General features: G+C 47.1%; 1 protein-coding gene across 1 annotated transcript in view; it reads left to right on the forward strand.

Moving 5' to 3' along the window:
* Window positions 1-466: 466 nt before the first annotated feature.
* Window positions 467-17,123, forward strand: part of LOC310697827 (rab9 effector protein with kelch motifs-like) — a gene marked incomplete at both ends in the record, with an annotated part of 100,454 nt that continues 83,797 nt past the window's right edge. Inside the window, one exon of the mRNA XM_083484452.1 lies at window positions 467-613. Within this exon, the coding sequence (XP_083340578.1) occupies window positions 467-613 (147 nt within the window). The remainder of the gene's footprint in view (window positions 614-17,123) is intronic.

Below are 17,123 nucleotides of genomic sequence, written 5' to 3' on the forward strand. Positions count from 1 at the left end.
TAAGATGAACTTAGAGAGGGCCAAGGCTGTTTACAAGAAGCAGGCAGACAAGCACTGCAGGGAAGGGGAAACCATACGGGTGGGGGACAGGGTGTGGTTGTCCACCCAAGGGTTACCCTTTAAAGGGGGGTGCAAGAAGTTGCAGCCCCGACGGCTTGGGCCATTTGAGGTAACACAACAGGTAAACCCCGTAGCATTCAAGTTTAAGTTGCCCAACAGTATGAAAATACACCCTGTGTTCCACAGGTTCTTGCTCTCACCACACAGAGAGGGGTGGGAATTCCCGGGGTGAGAGGTAGGAGTCCCCCCACAACCGCAAGTAGAAGAAAGGGAACACCAGCGCTCGGGCACGGAAATAATAGATTCGAGGTGGCGAGGTCGTCAGGTGGAGTACTTGGTGGCTTGGGAAGGGGAGCCCGGGTCTGAAAACACGTGGGTTCCAGCAGAAGTCGTCGATGACAGGTATATGGTGGAAGTATTCCACCGCCGGTTCCCGGAGAAGCCCAAACCCTTGGAGAGGTTCTGGGAGGAACAATTTGGAACCACAGATGACGAAGAGGGTTTCAAGGGGTTTTCAGAATCCGAGGAAGAATCGGACTGGGAGGTTCATCCCGTGGGTGGGAACCAAAGCAGGTGGGAAGAGGGTTTCGAATCTACTGAGGATGGTGACAGTTCCTTCCGGGGTTCCCCGTCTCGTCGGACAAAGAAGAGAGAAATCGATTCCACCGGTCGAGCAGGGGGTGGGGGGGTCCTGGAGGGGAGGTGGATGTCAGGGAACTGACATCAGAGCAACAGGAGAAGGAGAGGCTCTCCGATTCTGCAGGGGAAGGCACCAGCACAAGGGGGAGACGTAGCTGTTGGATAAAAGCAGCAATGCAAAAGCCAGCTGCAGGTGGCTGGAAAGCAAAACAGGATGTTGTTGTTGGGAAACTGCCAGGGAGATAACGTCCATCTGAGCCCCCAAGCCGGAGTTCTGGACGTCCATCGGCCTCCCGTAATCACGCAGATCCAACAGTTAGGGGCACAAAGCCTTAGAAATTCCTAGCCACATTCCAGGGCTTGGTGCACCCTCCTTCAGCAGAAACACAGCCAAAAGCTTGCATCTCAGAAGAGCATAATTTACAGACTTTATTTAGCGTTTAACAGAACAAAAGAAAACACGTCCATTCTGTCAGCGTCTCTGAGCCGACTGAGAAAACGAAAGGAAAAACAGCAAGCATAAACATCCTGTGAATAGGACATGCGCAGACTCTGTTGCTTACAAAAGCCTGCTCCCTTTTAAGGTGGAACGGAAATATCCTAACATCCTCCCCCTTTCCGTGTAACCTGTTGTACCTGTGGTTCACCCAATTGCAACCTTTGTACATAAACCTTAAGTTGTTCTTTGTTAACAACCTTAGACAACAGATCAGCAGGAATTTCATTTCCTGGCATGTAGGACACCTGAATCAGTCCTTTCTGAATACACTCTCTTGCACGATGTAGCTTAATCTGCAAGTACTTGGTTCTCTGCTTGCAACTCTCGGAGTTCAGCAAAGCCATACACGATCTATTGTCTTGATACACTTGTACAGGACATTTCACAGACACCCTGATGTCCTTAAACAGTTGCATCAACCATTCACAATCCATGAGTGAAAATGACAGAGCATTGAGTTCTGCTTCACAGGAACTTAGGCTCACTGTCGTCTGCTTCTTGCACAACCAGTCAAACAGGCAGTGGTTGTACATGTAGCATACTCCAGAAGTGCTTGTACCATCCGTGGTGTCACTTCCAAAACTTGCATCTGCAAAGATTTCAAGACCTCCAGTCTTCTGACTGGTGAACCTCAGCCTGTAGTGCATAGTCCCTTTCAAATAGCGGGCTATGCGCTTCAGAGCTTTCCAATCCTGAACCGTAGGATTGTTGGCATGTCTGCTAAGCAGATTACAGCTTACAGCTATGTCAGGTCTTGAACATCTGGCAATGAAATTCAGTTTGCCTAGAATGCATCTGTACAGCGTTGTGTCAGAAAACGCTTCAGCAGCACTGTCTACCTGGTAACCTGTCACCATCGGTGTGTCTGCTGGGTTTGCATCAACCAAATTCAACCTGGTTAACACATCAGCAATTTTCTGTGTTTGGTGTACCAGAAAATTACCTGCTTGGTCCTTCTCCACCTGCAGAGAAAGATAGTTGGATACCTCACCAAGATCCTTCATGTCAAAGTGCTCCTTCAGCTGAGATAGGGTGCTTTGATAAAAAGCCTGATTCTTCCAAAACATCAGAAGATCATCAACAAAACATAAACAATACAGTTTGTTTTGCCCCTCCTCCTTGACAAACACACATGGATCAGCTTTGCCCTGGTGAAAACCTAGAGAAAGCAATGTCTCAGTGAGTTTTGTGTTCCAACACCTGGCACTCTGCTTGAGACCATATAAGGATTTCCGCAGTTTACAGACCATACCCTTCTGTATCTCCATCCCATCAGGTGGAAGCATGAACAGCTGTTCATTCAAAATCCCGTACAAAAAAGCTGTATTAATGTCGTGGTGGGAAACATGCAGTTTCTCCTACGCAGCGACCTTGAGCATCAGCCGAATGCTCTCATATTTGACTGTGGGTGAGTAGGTCTCGTGGTAATCCTGTCCTGGTACCTGTGAAAAACCTCTGGCAACCAATCTGGCTTTGTGTCTGACTACCTTGCCATTCTGGTCTGTCTTGGCCTTGAAGACCCATTTGCTGCCAACCAGTCTCATTCCTGGGACTACCGGTACCAGTTCCCATGTTTGGTTCCTGTTCAAGGAATCAACTTCAGCCTTCATGGCATTTAGCCAAGGCTCAGCATCTTTAGAGGTCAACTCCTGAACCTCTTTGAAGCTTGAAGGTTCCCACACCTTCTCTGAGCTACTAAGAACAGCAGTTGCTGTCTTAGCAAACTCATCAGCATACCTCTTTGGAGGTCTGCCCTTGGTCGCCCTTTCAGATCTGCGTACTAGACGCAAGTCTTCTGGACTCATCTCCTCTTTCTTAGGAGAAAAGTGACCAATGGTGAACAGTGGCTCTTCCAGTTCATTGTCAGACGCATCAGATGGTCTGACTGAGGCCTTTGCGCTCTGGTAGTCTGCTGTGTCATCACTTTCACTGACATCAGCAGCAGCGCCGCCCACTGAACTGGAATCCGAACTCTGATCATCATCATCATCCTCATCCTCATCATCATCCTCAGCAGCTTCCTCAGCTTTAGCTGCTTGCTTGACATCACCTTCAACCTCCTCTGGGTAACACTGGAAAATTCCCACATTTTCCCCCCACTTAGGATTGTACTCAACACTCCTTGTGAACTTTATGGATTTAGAGTCAGTCATCCATACCCTGTATGCACCTTTTTCGTACCCCATGAACAAACCATGTGCCCCACGCTTCCCAAGCTTGTTGGTTTGTTGTGTGCGTACCCACATGTCCGAACCAAAGATTCTCATGTGTTTGGTGTTGGGTTTCTTGCCAAACATTTTCTCATAGGGGGTACAACCAATGGGTGATGACAATCTGCGATTAACGGTGTAAACCAAATTCCCTAGAGCCTCCCCCCAAAACTTATCAGGGAGATTGGCATCATGCAACAAGGTCTTGATTCCTTGCAGCAATGTCTGATTTGCTCTCTCCGCAAGCCCATTCATCCATGGCGATCTGGGCGTTGACATGTCATGCTGGATTCCCTTCTCAGTCAGGAAAGCTTCAAACTGCTGAGAAGTAAACTCCCCGCCCCGATCAGTAAATAAACAAGAAATACGTTTACTGTGCACATTCTCCAACCAAGCACAGAATTCCTTAAACTTCGGAAACGCTTGCGATTTCTGTTCGAGCAAATACACATGAATGTACCTGGAAAAGGAATCAATCAGAATCATGAAGTACCTTGCTCCTCCTAAAGAGGGCGCTAGTGGACCAACCAGGTCCGCATGCACTAGCTGGTAGGGTTTGGAAGCCTGCCTGCTAGACTCCATGCCTTTTGGAGCAACCTTCACCTTGTTCTCTGCACAAGATACACACTTCATGTGAAATTTACAGGGTTTGATGTTCAAACCTTCAACCACCTCTGGCATTTTGGCCAGTGCCTTCCAAGAGAGGTGACAAAACCTTCGATGCGCATCGTGAATGCAACCTGCATGAAGAACTTTGTTAGTTTGTGCAACACAACAAGAATCAGCATTAGAGACAACAGCAGTGTCATCATAAGTTATATGGAATAAACCATCCATAAACTTTGCATGCAAATAGTCCTCTTTGCCTTTACTGATGACACAGACGCTCCTCTTGAAGGAAATCTGAAAACCACGCCCAGTAAGCTGTGGAACGCTCAACAAGTTGCTCGCTGCTCCTGGAACAAAAAGTACATTACTGATGGTAGTGTGCAGACTTGCAAGTTTCACAGTCCCTTCTCCTGCAATTTGCAACGTCCTTCCATCAGCCAGGTGGATCTCACCTTCCTGAGGCTTGAAGGAGATAAAGAGATGCCTGTCCTTGGAAACGTGGCGGCTGGCACCTGAGTCCACAATAAACCTGCCTTTGGCTGTTGGAGCAGTCCTTACAGCAAGCAAACCCTTGTTTTGCACTGGTGTGGGCTTTTGCAGCTTGCCCCCCTGCTGCTCCTGGCCAGCAGACGTGCCTTTAGCCTTTGGTGAAGCTGTGCCAGCAAACATCGCTTTGTTTTTCCTTGGCGCCGCGGGCTTTCCACCCCCCTTCTGCTTCGGGCCACCTGCAGGCTTTTTCCTCTGTTTATTTCCAGTCTTTGGACAAAACCTCTGAGTATGACCTTGGTTCCCACAGTTCCAGCACTTCACAGCTGCCAACGCTTTGGCTCCCCCTGGAGGCTGGAATGCTGTCCCACTTTGCTCCCCCTGAAGCGCACAAGCTGACTCAGCTGCATTCCTTCTATCGTATTCATTTTGCAAAGTTGCCAAGACCTTTGTAGCAGTGAGGTCTTGTGCAGGGAGGGTCGCCAGCTGACTTGCCACGGCATGATAGCTTTCATCCAGGGAGTCCAGGATGAGAATAGCAAACAGTGACTCAGGCATATTGAAACCTCTCTGAGCCAACTCCTGTCTGAGATGCTGCAACTGCAAAACGTGGGCTCTAAGATCTTCCCCTGGCTCCAAACGCTTCCTGTGCAGCTTTCTGAAATAAAGCAACACAGACCCAGCCTCTCGTCGGAGATGACAGGCTTTAAGCCCATCCCACATCTCACGGGCAGTTGCCTTGCCAGCCAAGGTGATTAACTCTTCAGGAGCTACTGAGAGCAAAATTATCCCCATGGCTTTCGAATCCTGTGCTTTCCACTCATCTGTCACAGGGGCTGGGGGGTTCTCAGAAACAGTATTCCACACTCCAAGCCTTCTCATCTGGCCCTCACAGTACCTTGCCCAGGTCTGATAGTTGTGGCCATTCAGCTTTAGTGGACACGGAGCAGTTTCTGAGGTCTGTAAGAGATCCATCTCAGCTTTTTACTTGAGCCCTGAGCCCTATGCCTTCAAAGACTCCTTATCTTGGCAGCTCATTAATCACGAAGCCTTTTTGGCTCAGCTCCCAGGCCAATTAATCTGCCGGAGATCAAAGAAAAGCGTCCCTTTGCTTTCGCTTTTCCCCCTTTCATACCTCTCAAACGCAGTCTGTTGCAGCTTTACTCTTCTGTAGGTGCCGTGAATCTGGGCCCATAACCTTGTTGTTGGGAAACTGCCAGGGAGATAACGTCCATCTGAGCCCCCAAGCCGGAGTTCTGGACGTCCATCGGCCTCCCGTAATCACGCAGATCCAACAGTTAGGGGCACAAAGCCTTAGAAATTCCTAGCCACATTCCAGGGCTTGGTGCACCCTCCTTCAGCAGAAACACAGCCAAAAGCTTGCATCTCAGAAGAGCATAATTTACAGACTTTATTTAGCGTTTAACAGAACAAAAGAAAACACGTCCATTCTGTCAGCGTCTCTGAGCCGACTGAGAAAACGAAAGGAAAAACAGCAAGCATAAACATCCTGTGAATAGGACATGCGCAGACTCTGTTGCTTACAAAAGCCTGCTCCCTTTTAAGGTGGAACGGAAATATCCTAACAGTTGATGTGTGGAACTGTACTGTTGGGAAAAAGGGGGAGTCTATTCTCTGTACTGAGCACCGGATGTTAGCTCAGAGTGTCATCTGACCTGTACTGGAAGTACAGGGGTGGAGCAGTGACTCTTCTGCTGGAGTCTGGAGAGTGCAGTCACGTTTCTATGTACTGCTGAAATGACAGGAATAAAAGACATGTAAATAGACTCCTGTCTGTCTCTTTCCCCTCCCTGGGGGAATGCAGGGAGGGAGAGTAGCAGAGGGTGTGTTCTTCTCACGTCTGACGAGGAGACTCGCCGATTTACGACCTTGCCTGCCGGGAGACGCAGACGGGAAGGTCAACAAGTATCTCACTCGGTTTGCCCGGGGGAGGCCAGTTACCTCTGACTGTGAGCTGAGATACTGACATATGGCAGCGTTCGGATGGTTGCGATTCATCGAACATCTGCATGAGAGGCTGGTGGATTGTCCTCCTCTGCTCCAAGGGAGGAAATAACGTCTGAGAGCAGCCAGAAGCTGAACAGACGGCTGGACACCGAGAGGAAAGTGTTTTCCAACCAATGGAGCCAAAGATATGCTGCATTTCGGGCTAAAAGTGTGAACGCAGATTGATTTATTCTCTGGTTCACGGGAGCTGCGTTTGAAAAAAAAAACAACAGCTCCGGGAGAAGAGGCCTGCAGCTTGGAGGCTCAGCCTGAATTCCAAGAATTCTTGTGGTTGAGATAAGCTTTCCTGTGTGCACAGTTGGTAAGCGACGCCCGTCAGAGACGTGGAAATTTACTGGCTGCGCAGATGGCTCTAAGAGAGAGCCTGGGAAGTGAAAGTTTGTTTTGGCTATGTTTGATGCTGTGCAAGGTCTGAGAAACTGCTTGCATTTTGCCTGCCTGGAAAGGCAGTAAACAACCCAGCAAAGGCTATTGGAGTTTTAGCAAGGCTGGAAAGTGAAAAAGAGGTTTGGCTTCAAGATGGATGCCAAGAAGGGGGGAGGCCTGCCTTACCCACCTCCCTTAAATAATGACAATTATTCATCTTGGTCTGTAAAGATGAAGGCCCTGCTGCAGAATCAGAGGCTTTTTGAGGTAATTGAAAACCCCATCCCTGCAGCACCAACCCGAGGTTGGGAATCACAGAACGTGAGGGCCAGGACTGCTATAATTCTGTGTGTCTCAGATGAGCAGCTTGTGCATATTCAGCATTTAGAATATGCAAAAGAGGTTTGGGATATGCTACGTAGAACACATCAGAGAGATGCTGGTTCTTCAGCGTTGCTGTATTTTGAGAAGTTGACCAATCTGAGGCTAGCGCCTGATGGAGATGTTCAAGCGCACCTGACAGAGATGAAATTTCTGCGCCAACAGATGGTGGAACGCAATTTCCGTCTACAGGAGGAAGTGTTTTGCTTCATGATGATAAACAGCCTGAATCGGACTTACAAGGTTGTTGCCAGTCAGCTTGGTTCCCTTCCGGCTCAAGATCTGACCGCGGAGAGGGTGTGTGCCATCGTTCTGAATGAACACGACCGACTTGCTGCACTGGAAGTGAAGGACAGGGGGAGGGAAGAACAGAGTTCAAATCTCCCCACTGCTGATGCTACTGGAGAGCATGCTGTAGCATTGAGCACTGTCCGATGTTACAATTGTGGACAGACTGGGCATCTACAGCGAAACTGTAGGAAGCCACACCAGCCAAAAGGAGCCAAGAGCAGCTCTGCGAAGCCTGAGGCGTCAGGCAAAAGCCGTACCAAGTGCCAGGTGAAACCTGCAAAGGCTATGATGGCGAAAGGAACCACGCCAGATGTTGGGAACGCGTTCATAATCGACACGGGTTGCACGGTTCACATGTGCCCACACAGAGAACTGTTTTCAACGTTTAAGAAGCAAAGCTTTGCTGTGAAACAGGCCAACGGTCAGGAGCTGAAAGTGACCGGGATTGGGACTGTGTATCTTGAGAGTCTGAACTTGACTATAAACAATGTTTACCTGGTTCCAGAACTGAGATTTAATCTGCTGAGTGTTTCGCAGATTGCAAAGAAAGGACTGAGACTGTCCTATGATGCTAAGAGCTGCAAGATCTACAAAGATGGAGAACTGTATCTTACTGCCAGAGAGAAAGATGGACTGTATTTGTTGCCTTTTGATCAAAGTGATTACATGAAATGTAATTCTTCTGATTCTAACATAATCTCTCTTGCAGGTGTGACCAAGAGCGCCGGGAAGGTGGCGAAGGTCGACAGAGCATTTCAGCGGGTGTATGCTGATGTGATTGGTCCTCTAGAACCATCTAGAGGCAGTGCACGATTTTACCTTGTGTGTGTGGATTGTTTTACTAATTTTTCTTGGGTTTTTGTGATGGAGAAACCACAAGAGACCTTAGAGAGGTTTCAGGAGTTTTGTGACAAGGTTAAAAATATGCATGATGCTAACATTGACTGTCTCTTCACAGATGAGAAGCCAATTTTCCTGTTACAGAAGTTTCAGAAGTTCCTGGATGGAAAAGGGATAGACCACAAAGTTGCTGTTTCAGCAGAAGCATGGAACAGGGGGGTCTGTGTGAGGGTGAACAAAGAATTGCAAAAGGGGATGAATGCGCAATTGCTGAGTTCACATTTGCCACATGAATATTGGGCCGAGTCGCTAATGTCCTATCTTCACGTGTGGGTGAGAAAAGTCTCAACAGAGTTGGGAAGTTCTCCTTTTGAGAAGCTGTTCCATAGAAAACCTTCTGTTGCCTATTTTAAGGTTTTCGGGTCTCATGTGAGAACAGAAGCTCCAGGTGGAGTAAAGAATGCCAGAGGCATTTTTGTGGGTTATGAAAAGGGTCTCTACAGAGTAATTTTGTCTGAATCTGGTCAGGTGATTCTCACAAAGTTTCTGGAGAGTGCTCCAGAACAGGAGCGGGTTATAGTACACACATTTCCCACAGGTGACAATTTAGACGATGATGATTTTTCTGATTTCACAGATTACAGTGGTACTGATGATGACAGTGATAGCTCAGAGAGCTCAGTTGTAACAGTCATTGAGAGAAAATCTCACACAATGGATAGACCTTCACAAATGAAGGATGAACCACTGTTTGCCATTGCTACTGGTTCTCAACAAAGTCCAGAGGATGAACCAGTGAGCAGAGATGATCAGCACCTCATACGCAGGTCTGAGAGAGTTACAAAGGGTGTACCACCAAAGAGGTACTCTAAAGAGTTTGCTAACTTAGCTGTTGCATGTATTGCTATTGTTAACAACTCAAAACAGGTTAAAGCAGTGTCTAAGTCAGAGACAAAGACACAACAGAGAGCTCCTAGCCAAGGTAATGCAGAAGCACTCATTCCTTGGAAGCCAGACAACCAGAGAGGTACACTGGTGAAACCAGTGATGGGGAATTCCAAGGGTGGAACTGAAACAACAGGGGACTGTTATACATATAACAACTGTTTGTTTTCTTCTCTGGATCGTGTTTTGCCTATTGATGCTTTTGGGGGAGATTGTTGGATAAAAGCAGCAATGCAAAAGCCAGCTGCAGGTGGCTGGAAAGCAAAACAGGATGTTGATGTGTGGAACTGTACTGTTGGGAAAAAGGGGGAGTCTATTCTCTGTACTGAGCACCAGATGTTAGCTCAGAGTGTCATCTGACCTGTACTGGAAGTACAGGGGCGGAGCAGTGACTCTTCTGCTGGAGTCTGGCGAGTGCAGTCACGTTTCTATGTACTGCTGAAATGACAGGAATAAAAGACATATAAATAGACTCCTGTCTGTCTCTTTCCCCTCCCTGGGGGAATGCAGGGAGGGAGAGTAGCAGAGGGTGTGTTCTTCTCACGTCTGACGAGGAGAATCGCCGATTTACGACCTTGCCTGCCGGGAGACGCAGACGGGAAGGTCAACAAGTATCTCACTCGGTTTGCCCGGGGGAGGCCAGTTACCTCTGACTGTGAGCTGAGATACTGACAGTAGCTTGCTAGAGGGGGAAGGAAATCAGCGTAACACCAAGGATCCAGGAGAGCAAATGTTAGAGGAGGTGGAAGGGCTCCGGGATTCTTCCTTGGAAGTCAGTGAGGAGAGCACTGGTCCTCCACTACCCACGCCCTCCCTGCGCAGGAGACCTCCGCGCAATGAGAGGCGGAGACGATTGGGTGTCAAGCAGCTTTTATGCTGGCAAAGGTTTAAGAAACGCCCACAGACAGATTCTGCTAGCGACTGAGGCAGCCACGCTGAGATGGGCTGTGCAGTCAAGACGGTTTAACCTATGCAACCAAGCTTCCAAACGGGAAGGTTTACGCACGAGTAACTCCCAACCCTTACAGAAGGCTTCCGGTTTTTTAGGAAAGGTGTATTTAAATATTTTTTTTTAATTCATTATAAACAAGTTCCCAAAACTTCTTCCTTTTTTTCGCAAGTCCACCACATATGGTAGAAATTGCCTTCTTTGATTTTACACTTCCAGCAAGCCTTATTTCCTGTTTTGTGCATTTTTCCTAATTTTGCCGGTGTAATGTACCACCTATACATCATTTTTTCCAAATTTTCTCTAAGCGTAACACAGGCCGTGAATTTCATTCCTCTGCTCCATAATTTCGCCCAATTATCGTATTCTATATTGTATCCCAAGTCCATTGCCCATTTTATCATAACCTCCTTTATTTCTTCATCTTTAGTGTCCCATTCTAACAATATACTATACATTTTAGATAATAACTTGGTTTTACCTTCTATTATTTCTATCTGAAATTTAGATTTTTTCCTCATTTATCCCTATTTTTTAATCTTCCTTCCATACTGCATTTATTTGATGAAATTGTTCTCAATTTTCAACCACTTTCCGTTCTTATCAGTAGGTCTTCATAGGTCAGTCTTTCTCCTTCCATGTTTGCTTTTTTGGTTGTTAGGATGTCAATTGGTGATAACCACCAGGGTGTTTTCCATTCCAAAAGTTTTTTATTTTTCTCCCAAACTTCATATAATGGCCCTCTGATAATATGGTTAGAAAAACCTTTATGCACCTTTTCTTTATTTAGCCACAAATAAGCGTGCCATCCGAATCTGTTGTTGAAACCTTCTAGGTCTAACAAGTCTGTGTTTTTCAAATTAATCCAATCCTTGATCCAGCAAAGACAGGAGGCTTCGAAGTATAGTTTCAGGTTTGGCACCGAGAATCCCCCTCTTTCTTTCCGATCTGTGAGTACCGGTAATTTAAATCTGATTCTCGGTCTTTCCCCCTGCCATATAAATTTCGAAAGAGTTTTTTGCCAATCTTTAAACATTGAAGATCCTCTGATCACTGGAATATTCTGGAATAAAAATAACATTTTTGGGAGTATATTCATTTTTATTGCCGCCATCCTTCCCGACCACGAACGTTTTACTCTATTCCACGTTTCTAAATCTTTTTTAATTTCCTTCCATGTTGTAGAGTAGTTGTCCTGGATTAAATTTATATTTTTCGTGGTTAACCAAATTCCCAAATATTTTATTTTTTTAGCCACCTTAATTCCATTCTGTATCTCTAATTTTTCTCTTACATCTTTTTCCAAATTTTTGGTCAACATTTTTGTCTTTAATTTATTTAACTTAAAACCGGATAGTTTACCATACTTTTCTAATATTTCCTAAGCCTTACGAACACTTTCTTGCGGCTCTTCTAAGGATAACATCAAATCGTCTGCGTACGCTTTTAGTTTGTATTCCTTCGTGCCTACTTTAATCCCTCGTATCTCTGGTGTTGCTCTTATTTTGTTCGCGATTACCTCCAAAACCATAATGAATAAAAGAGGGGATAGAGGGCATCCCTGTCTTGTTCCTTTTTCAATTTTAAATGAATTTGTTAAATTGTTATTAATAATCAGTTTGGCAGATTGGTTCGAATAAATCGCTCTTATTCCTTCCATGAATTCGCCCTCTAGCCCTACTTTCTCCATACTTTTTAGTAGGAACTGCCATGAGACATTATCGAATGCCTTCTCAGCATCGATAAAGATTAGCGCCGCAGTTATTTCATTCTTACACTCCAGATATTCAATTATATTTATAATGTGCCTTACATTATCCTTGAGTAACCTATTCGGAAGGAATCCTGCTTGATCTTTGTGTATTAAATTTGTTAGATATTTTTTAAGTCTACTTGCCATCACCTCTGCAAAGATTTTGTAATCGTTATTTAATAATGATATGGGCCTATAATTTTTTATGTTTAATTTGTCAGTATCAGGTTTAGGTATCACCGTAATGTGGGCCTCCTTCCATGTCTCTGGTAACTTTCCTCCTCTTAAGATGTTATTCATGATATCACATAGCACTGGCGTTAGTTGGTTTTCTAATCCTTTATAATATTTAGCTGACAATCCATCCGGTCCTGGGGCTTTTCCTGGTTTCATCTTCTTTATCGCATCTTGGATCTCTTCTATCTTTATGGGTTTATTTAACTGAGTTCTTTCTTCCTCTGTTATAGTTTTCCCACTATAGTCTTCTAAATATTTTCTATTTTGATTATCTCTTCATCTTCTTTTTTATATAATTTTTCATAAAATTTGAGGAAGTTTTCCTTTATTTCTTTTGGGTCTTCTATCAATTGCTCCACTATTTTTATCTTATTTATCACATTTTGTTTTTGCCTTCTTCGCTATTGCCAAGCTAATAATTTTCCTGTTTTGTTAGCTGATTCAAAGTATTTTTGTTTCATTGACTTCATTTTCCATTCAACTTCTTGACTTGTTAGCATTGAGTACTGTGTTTGTAATATTTTTATTACTTGTGTGTTTTGTTCGTCTTTAGGATTTACTATTAATTTTTTTCTCACATTCTTTTAACTGCATGAGGATTTCCTCTTTCTTTTGTTCTCTTACTTTCCTCTTATAGCTGCCGCTCTGCCGTGAGTTTGTGAGGAGGACCTCTCCCCCTGCAAGCCCATTCTCCACCTTGGGCCTGGGGGCGGGCCCCATACTCCACCACAGCATATAAGGCTCCAAGGAGGCCTCAGGACATTGCTGCTGCCGCTTTGCCGGTGAGTCTTGGGGAGGACCGCTCCCCCCTGAAGCCCTTTTTCCACCTTGGGCCTGGGGGCGGGCCCCATACTCCACCACAGCATATAAGGCTCCAAGGAGGCCTCGGGACATTGCTGCTGTTGCTTTGCTGGTGAGTCTTGGGGAGGACCGCTCCCCCCTAAAGCCCTTTTTCCACCTTGGGCCTGGGGGCAGGCCCCATACTCCACCTCAGCATATAAGGCTCCAAGGAGGCCCCGGGACATTGCTGCTGCCGCTCTGCCGTGAGTTTGTGAGGAGGACCTCTCCCCCTGCAAGCCCATTCTCCACCTTGGGCCTGGGGGCGGGCCCCATACTACCCTCCACAGCTTATGGGGCTCCAGGGAGGCCTCGGGTGTGTGGGGTGGGGTGGGTGTTTAGTTGGGTGGGGGAATTTGTTTAATTTAATTATGTTGTGTTTGTAACTTTGTTTTTTGTTTTTATAGTTTTATTGTTCTGTTAGTTTGTTTTTTGTATAGGCTTTAATTTGATTTTAAGGGGAGGGGTCAGGGCTGCCTGGGAGTGGGTCCCAGCAAACAAAATGGCTGGGGCAGGTTCCACGGGGGGGGGGGGATGCACTCAGACAACCGATCTCAGTGATCATGGGTAGGAGGAGGAGTTACCCTAAGACCAGACCATGTCATTACCGAGGAAGCAGGCTTAGTCGTTGTCTGAGGACTATCCCTGCCTCCAGGTCTGGTCCTGACAGGAAGGATACTGGAATCAACAAGGAAAACCCACATGACCTGAAAGTGTTGCTGTGCAATGCCAGGTCAATGATGAATAAAACCACTGCCATCCACGACCTGATTGTGGATGGAGGCTTTGACCTGGCATGTGTGACAGAGACCTGGTTGGATGAAGCAGATGGGCCTGTCCTTGCCGCTGCATGTCCACCAGGTTTCTCTTACGCACAGCAACCCAGGCCTTGTGGGCGGGGAGGGGGGGTTGCAGTGATTTTTAGGAAGTCATTAGTTTGCACCGGGCATCCTATTGGAAAGACCCAGTTCTCTGAGTGCATGTTCTGGAAGTTGGGCAATAGGGGCAGTACAGGATTCCTATTGGTGTACCGACCTCCCCGCTGCACCAAGGATTCCCTGCCCGAGCTGCTTCAGGTCGTGGCGGATGTCCTCCTGGAGACACCTAGTTTGGTTGTCCTAGGGGATTTTAACATCCATGCCGACACGACCTTACAAGGGGCCGCTCGGGACTTCGTGGAAAGCATGGCCTCCATGGGGCTGTCCCTGAATAAGTCTGGCCCAACTCATAGCCACGGGCATGCCTTAGACCTGGTGTTCACCTCTATGGATGTTGGTGATCTGACATTAAGTAAAAGCGAAACCAAAGAAGTGCCATGGTCAGATCACTTCCTGGTGCAACTGGACTTCTCCGCGATCCTTCCCCTCTGCAGGGAGGTGGGACCGATTCGGATGGTCCGCCCCCGCCACTTAATGGATCCAAATGGTTTCCAGAGAGCGGTAGGGGATGTTTTATCCCATGTTGATGGCCTTTCAGCTGATTCCCTGGTGGCCCGCTGGAATGTGGAGTTAACCAGGGCTATTGACTGTTTGGCTCCAAAGCGCCCTCTCCGATTGCATGGAGCCCGGACAGCCCCGTGGTTTTCCACGGATCTGAGGGCAATGAAACAATCGTTGAGACGGCTAGAGCGCCGGTGGCGGATAACCCATTCTGAATCTGACCGGACACGGGTTAGAGCTCAATGTCGAGCCTACCAAGTGGCGATAGCGACGGCGAAGAAGACTTTCTTCACCGCCTCTATTGCATCTGCGGAAAACAGCAGCAGGAGACTCTTTCAGGTGGTTCGCAATTTAGCGGAACCACCTGCTCCATCAGGGCCCAGTAGGGAGAGTGCTAGAGTCCTGTCTAGTCAAGTTGTGTGGGATCAATTCCAATCTGTTACCCCCGAGGATGTGGACGGGCTGCTTGGACAAGTGAAACCAACCACTTGTCTCCTTGATCCTTGCCCATCCTGGCTTATAAAAGCTAGCCGGGAAGGACTGGGCGATGGGCTTCGTTCGGTGGTGAATGCTTCCCTCCGTGAGGGAGCCTTCCCAGACTCGCTGAAAGACGCGGTTATTAAACCGCTTCTTAAAAAACCATCTTTAGATGCGGCCACGATAGCCAACTATCGCCCAGTCTCAAATCTTCCATTCTTGGGCAAGGTGATTGAGCGAGTGGTTGCCGAACAACTCCAGGCACGCCTGGAGGAAGCGGACCATTTGGATCCCTTCCAGTCGGGATTCAGGCCTCATCACGGGACTGAAACTGCCTTGGTCGCACTGGTTGATGATCTCCGGCGGGCTAGGGACAAAGGTGAGAGCTGTTTCCTAGTTCTGCTGGATCTCTCAGCGGCGTTTGATACCATCGACCATAACATCCTTCTGGACCGTCTTGAGGGGCTGGGAGCTGGGGGCACTGTTATACAGTGGTTCTGCTCTTTCCTCCTGGGCCGTGTTCAGAAAGTGGTGGTGGGGGATGAGTGTTCAGACCCCTGGGCCCTCACTTGTGGGGTGCCTCAGGGTTCTGTCCTCTCCCCCATGCTTTTCAACATCTACATGAAGCCGCTGGGAGAGATCATCAGGGGATTTGGGCTGGGTGTTCATCAGTATGCGGATGATACCCAGCTCTACCTCTCTTTCAAATCAGAACCAGTGAAGGCAGTGAAGGTCCTGTGTGAGTGCCTGGAGGCGGTTGGAGGTGGGATGGCGGCTAACAGATTGAGGTTGAATCCTGACAAGACAGAAGTACTGTTTTTGGGGGACAGGAGGCGGGCAGGTGTGGGGGATTCCCTGGTCCTGAATGGGGTAACTGTGCCCCTGAAGGACCAGGTGCGCAGCCTGGGAGTCATTTTGGACTCACAGCTGTCCATGGCGGCACAGGTCAAATCTGTATCCAGGGCAGCTGTTTACCAGCTCCATCTGGTACGCAGGCTGAGACCCTATCTGCCCGCGGACTGCCTCGCCAGAGTGGTGCATGCTCTGGTTATCTCCCGCTTGGATTACTGCAATGCGCTCTACGTGGGGCTACCTTTGAAGGTGACCCGGAAACTACAACTAATCCAGAACGCGGCAGCTAGACTGGTGACTGGGCGCGGCCGCAGAGACCACATAACACCGGTCTTGAAAGACCTAGATTGGCTCCCAGTACGTTTCCGAGCACAATTCAAAGTGTTGGTGCTGACCTTTAAAGCCCTAAACAGCCTTGGTCCAGTATATCTGAAGGAGCGTCTCCACCCCCATCGTTCTACCCAGACACTGAGGTCCAGCACTGAGGGCCTTCTGGCAGTTCCCTCACTGCGAGAAGCCAAGTTACAGGGAACCAGGCAGAGGGCCTTCTCGGTAGTGGCGCCCGCCCTGTGGAACGCCCTCCCACCAGATGTCAAAGAGAACAACAACTACCAGGCTTTTAGAAGACATCTGAAGGCAGCCCTGTTTCGGGAGGCTTTTAATGTTTGATGTATTATAGTATTTTAATATTCTTTTGGAAGCCGCCCAGAGTGGCTGGGGAAGCCCAGCCAGATGGGCGGGGTATAAATAATAAATTATTATTATTATTATTATTATTATTATTATTATTATTATTATTAAGAAAACCTCTTAGAACCGCCTTGCTGGCGTCCCAGACTACATCTATACTTGTTTCTTTATGAAGATTCATACTAAAATAGTCTTTTAAGGTAACTTTAGCCTTTTCAATAACCTCTTCATTATCCAGTAAATATTCATTCATTCTCCACCTGAACCCACCTTGTGATACACCTTTTATTTCTAAAACTATTGAGTTGTGATCGGAGAGAGTTCTAGGTTAGATTTCACATTTCGAGGTTCTTAATGTTAATTCTCTTGAGACCCAGATTTGATCGATTCTGCCCCAACTCTTATGTGGATTTGAAAAAAAGATGAATTGTTTCTCTATTGGATGCTTATGTCTCCAGATGTCTATTAAATCTAAGTTTTCTTCCAGGTTGTTAAAGGATCTTGGCAGTTTCCCTTGGTTACGTTTTTTCTTTTC

Source organism: Podarcis liolepis, assembly GCF_965112155.1.
Source record: "Podarcis liolepis genome assembly, chromosome: W".
Classification (NCBI taxonomy): domain Eukaryota; kingdom Metazoa; phylum Chordata; class Lepidosauria; order Squamata; family Lacertidae; genus Podarcis; species Podarcis liolepis.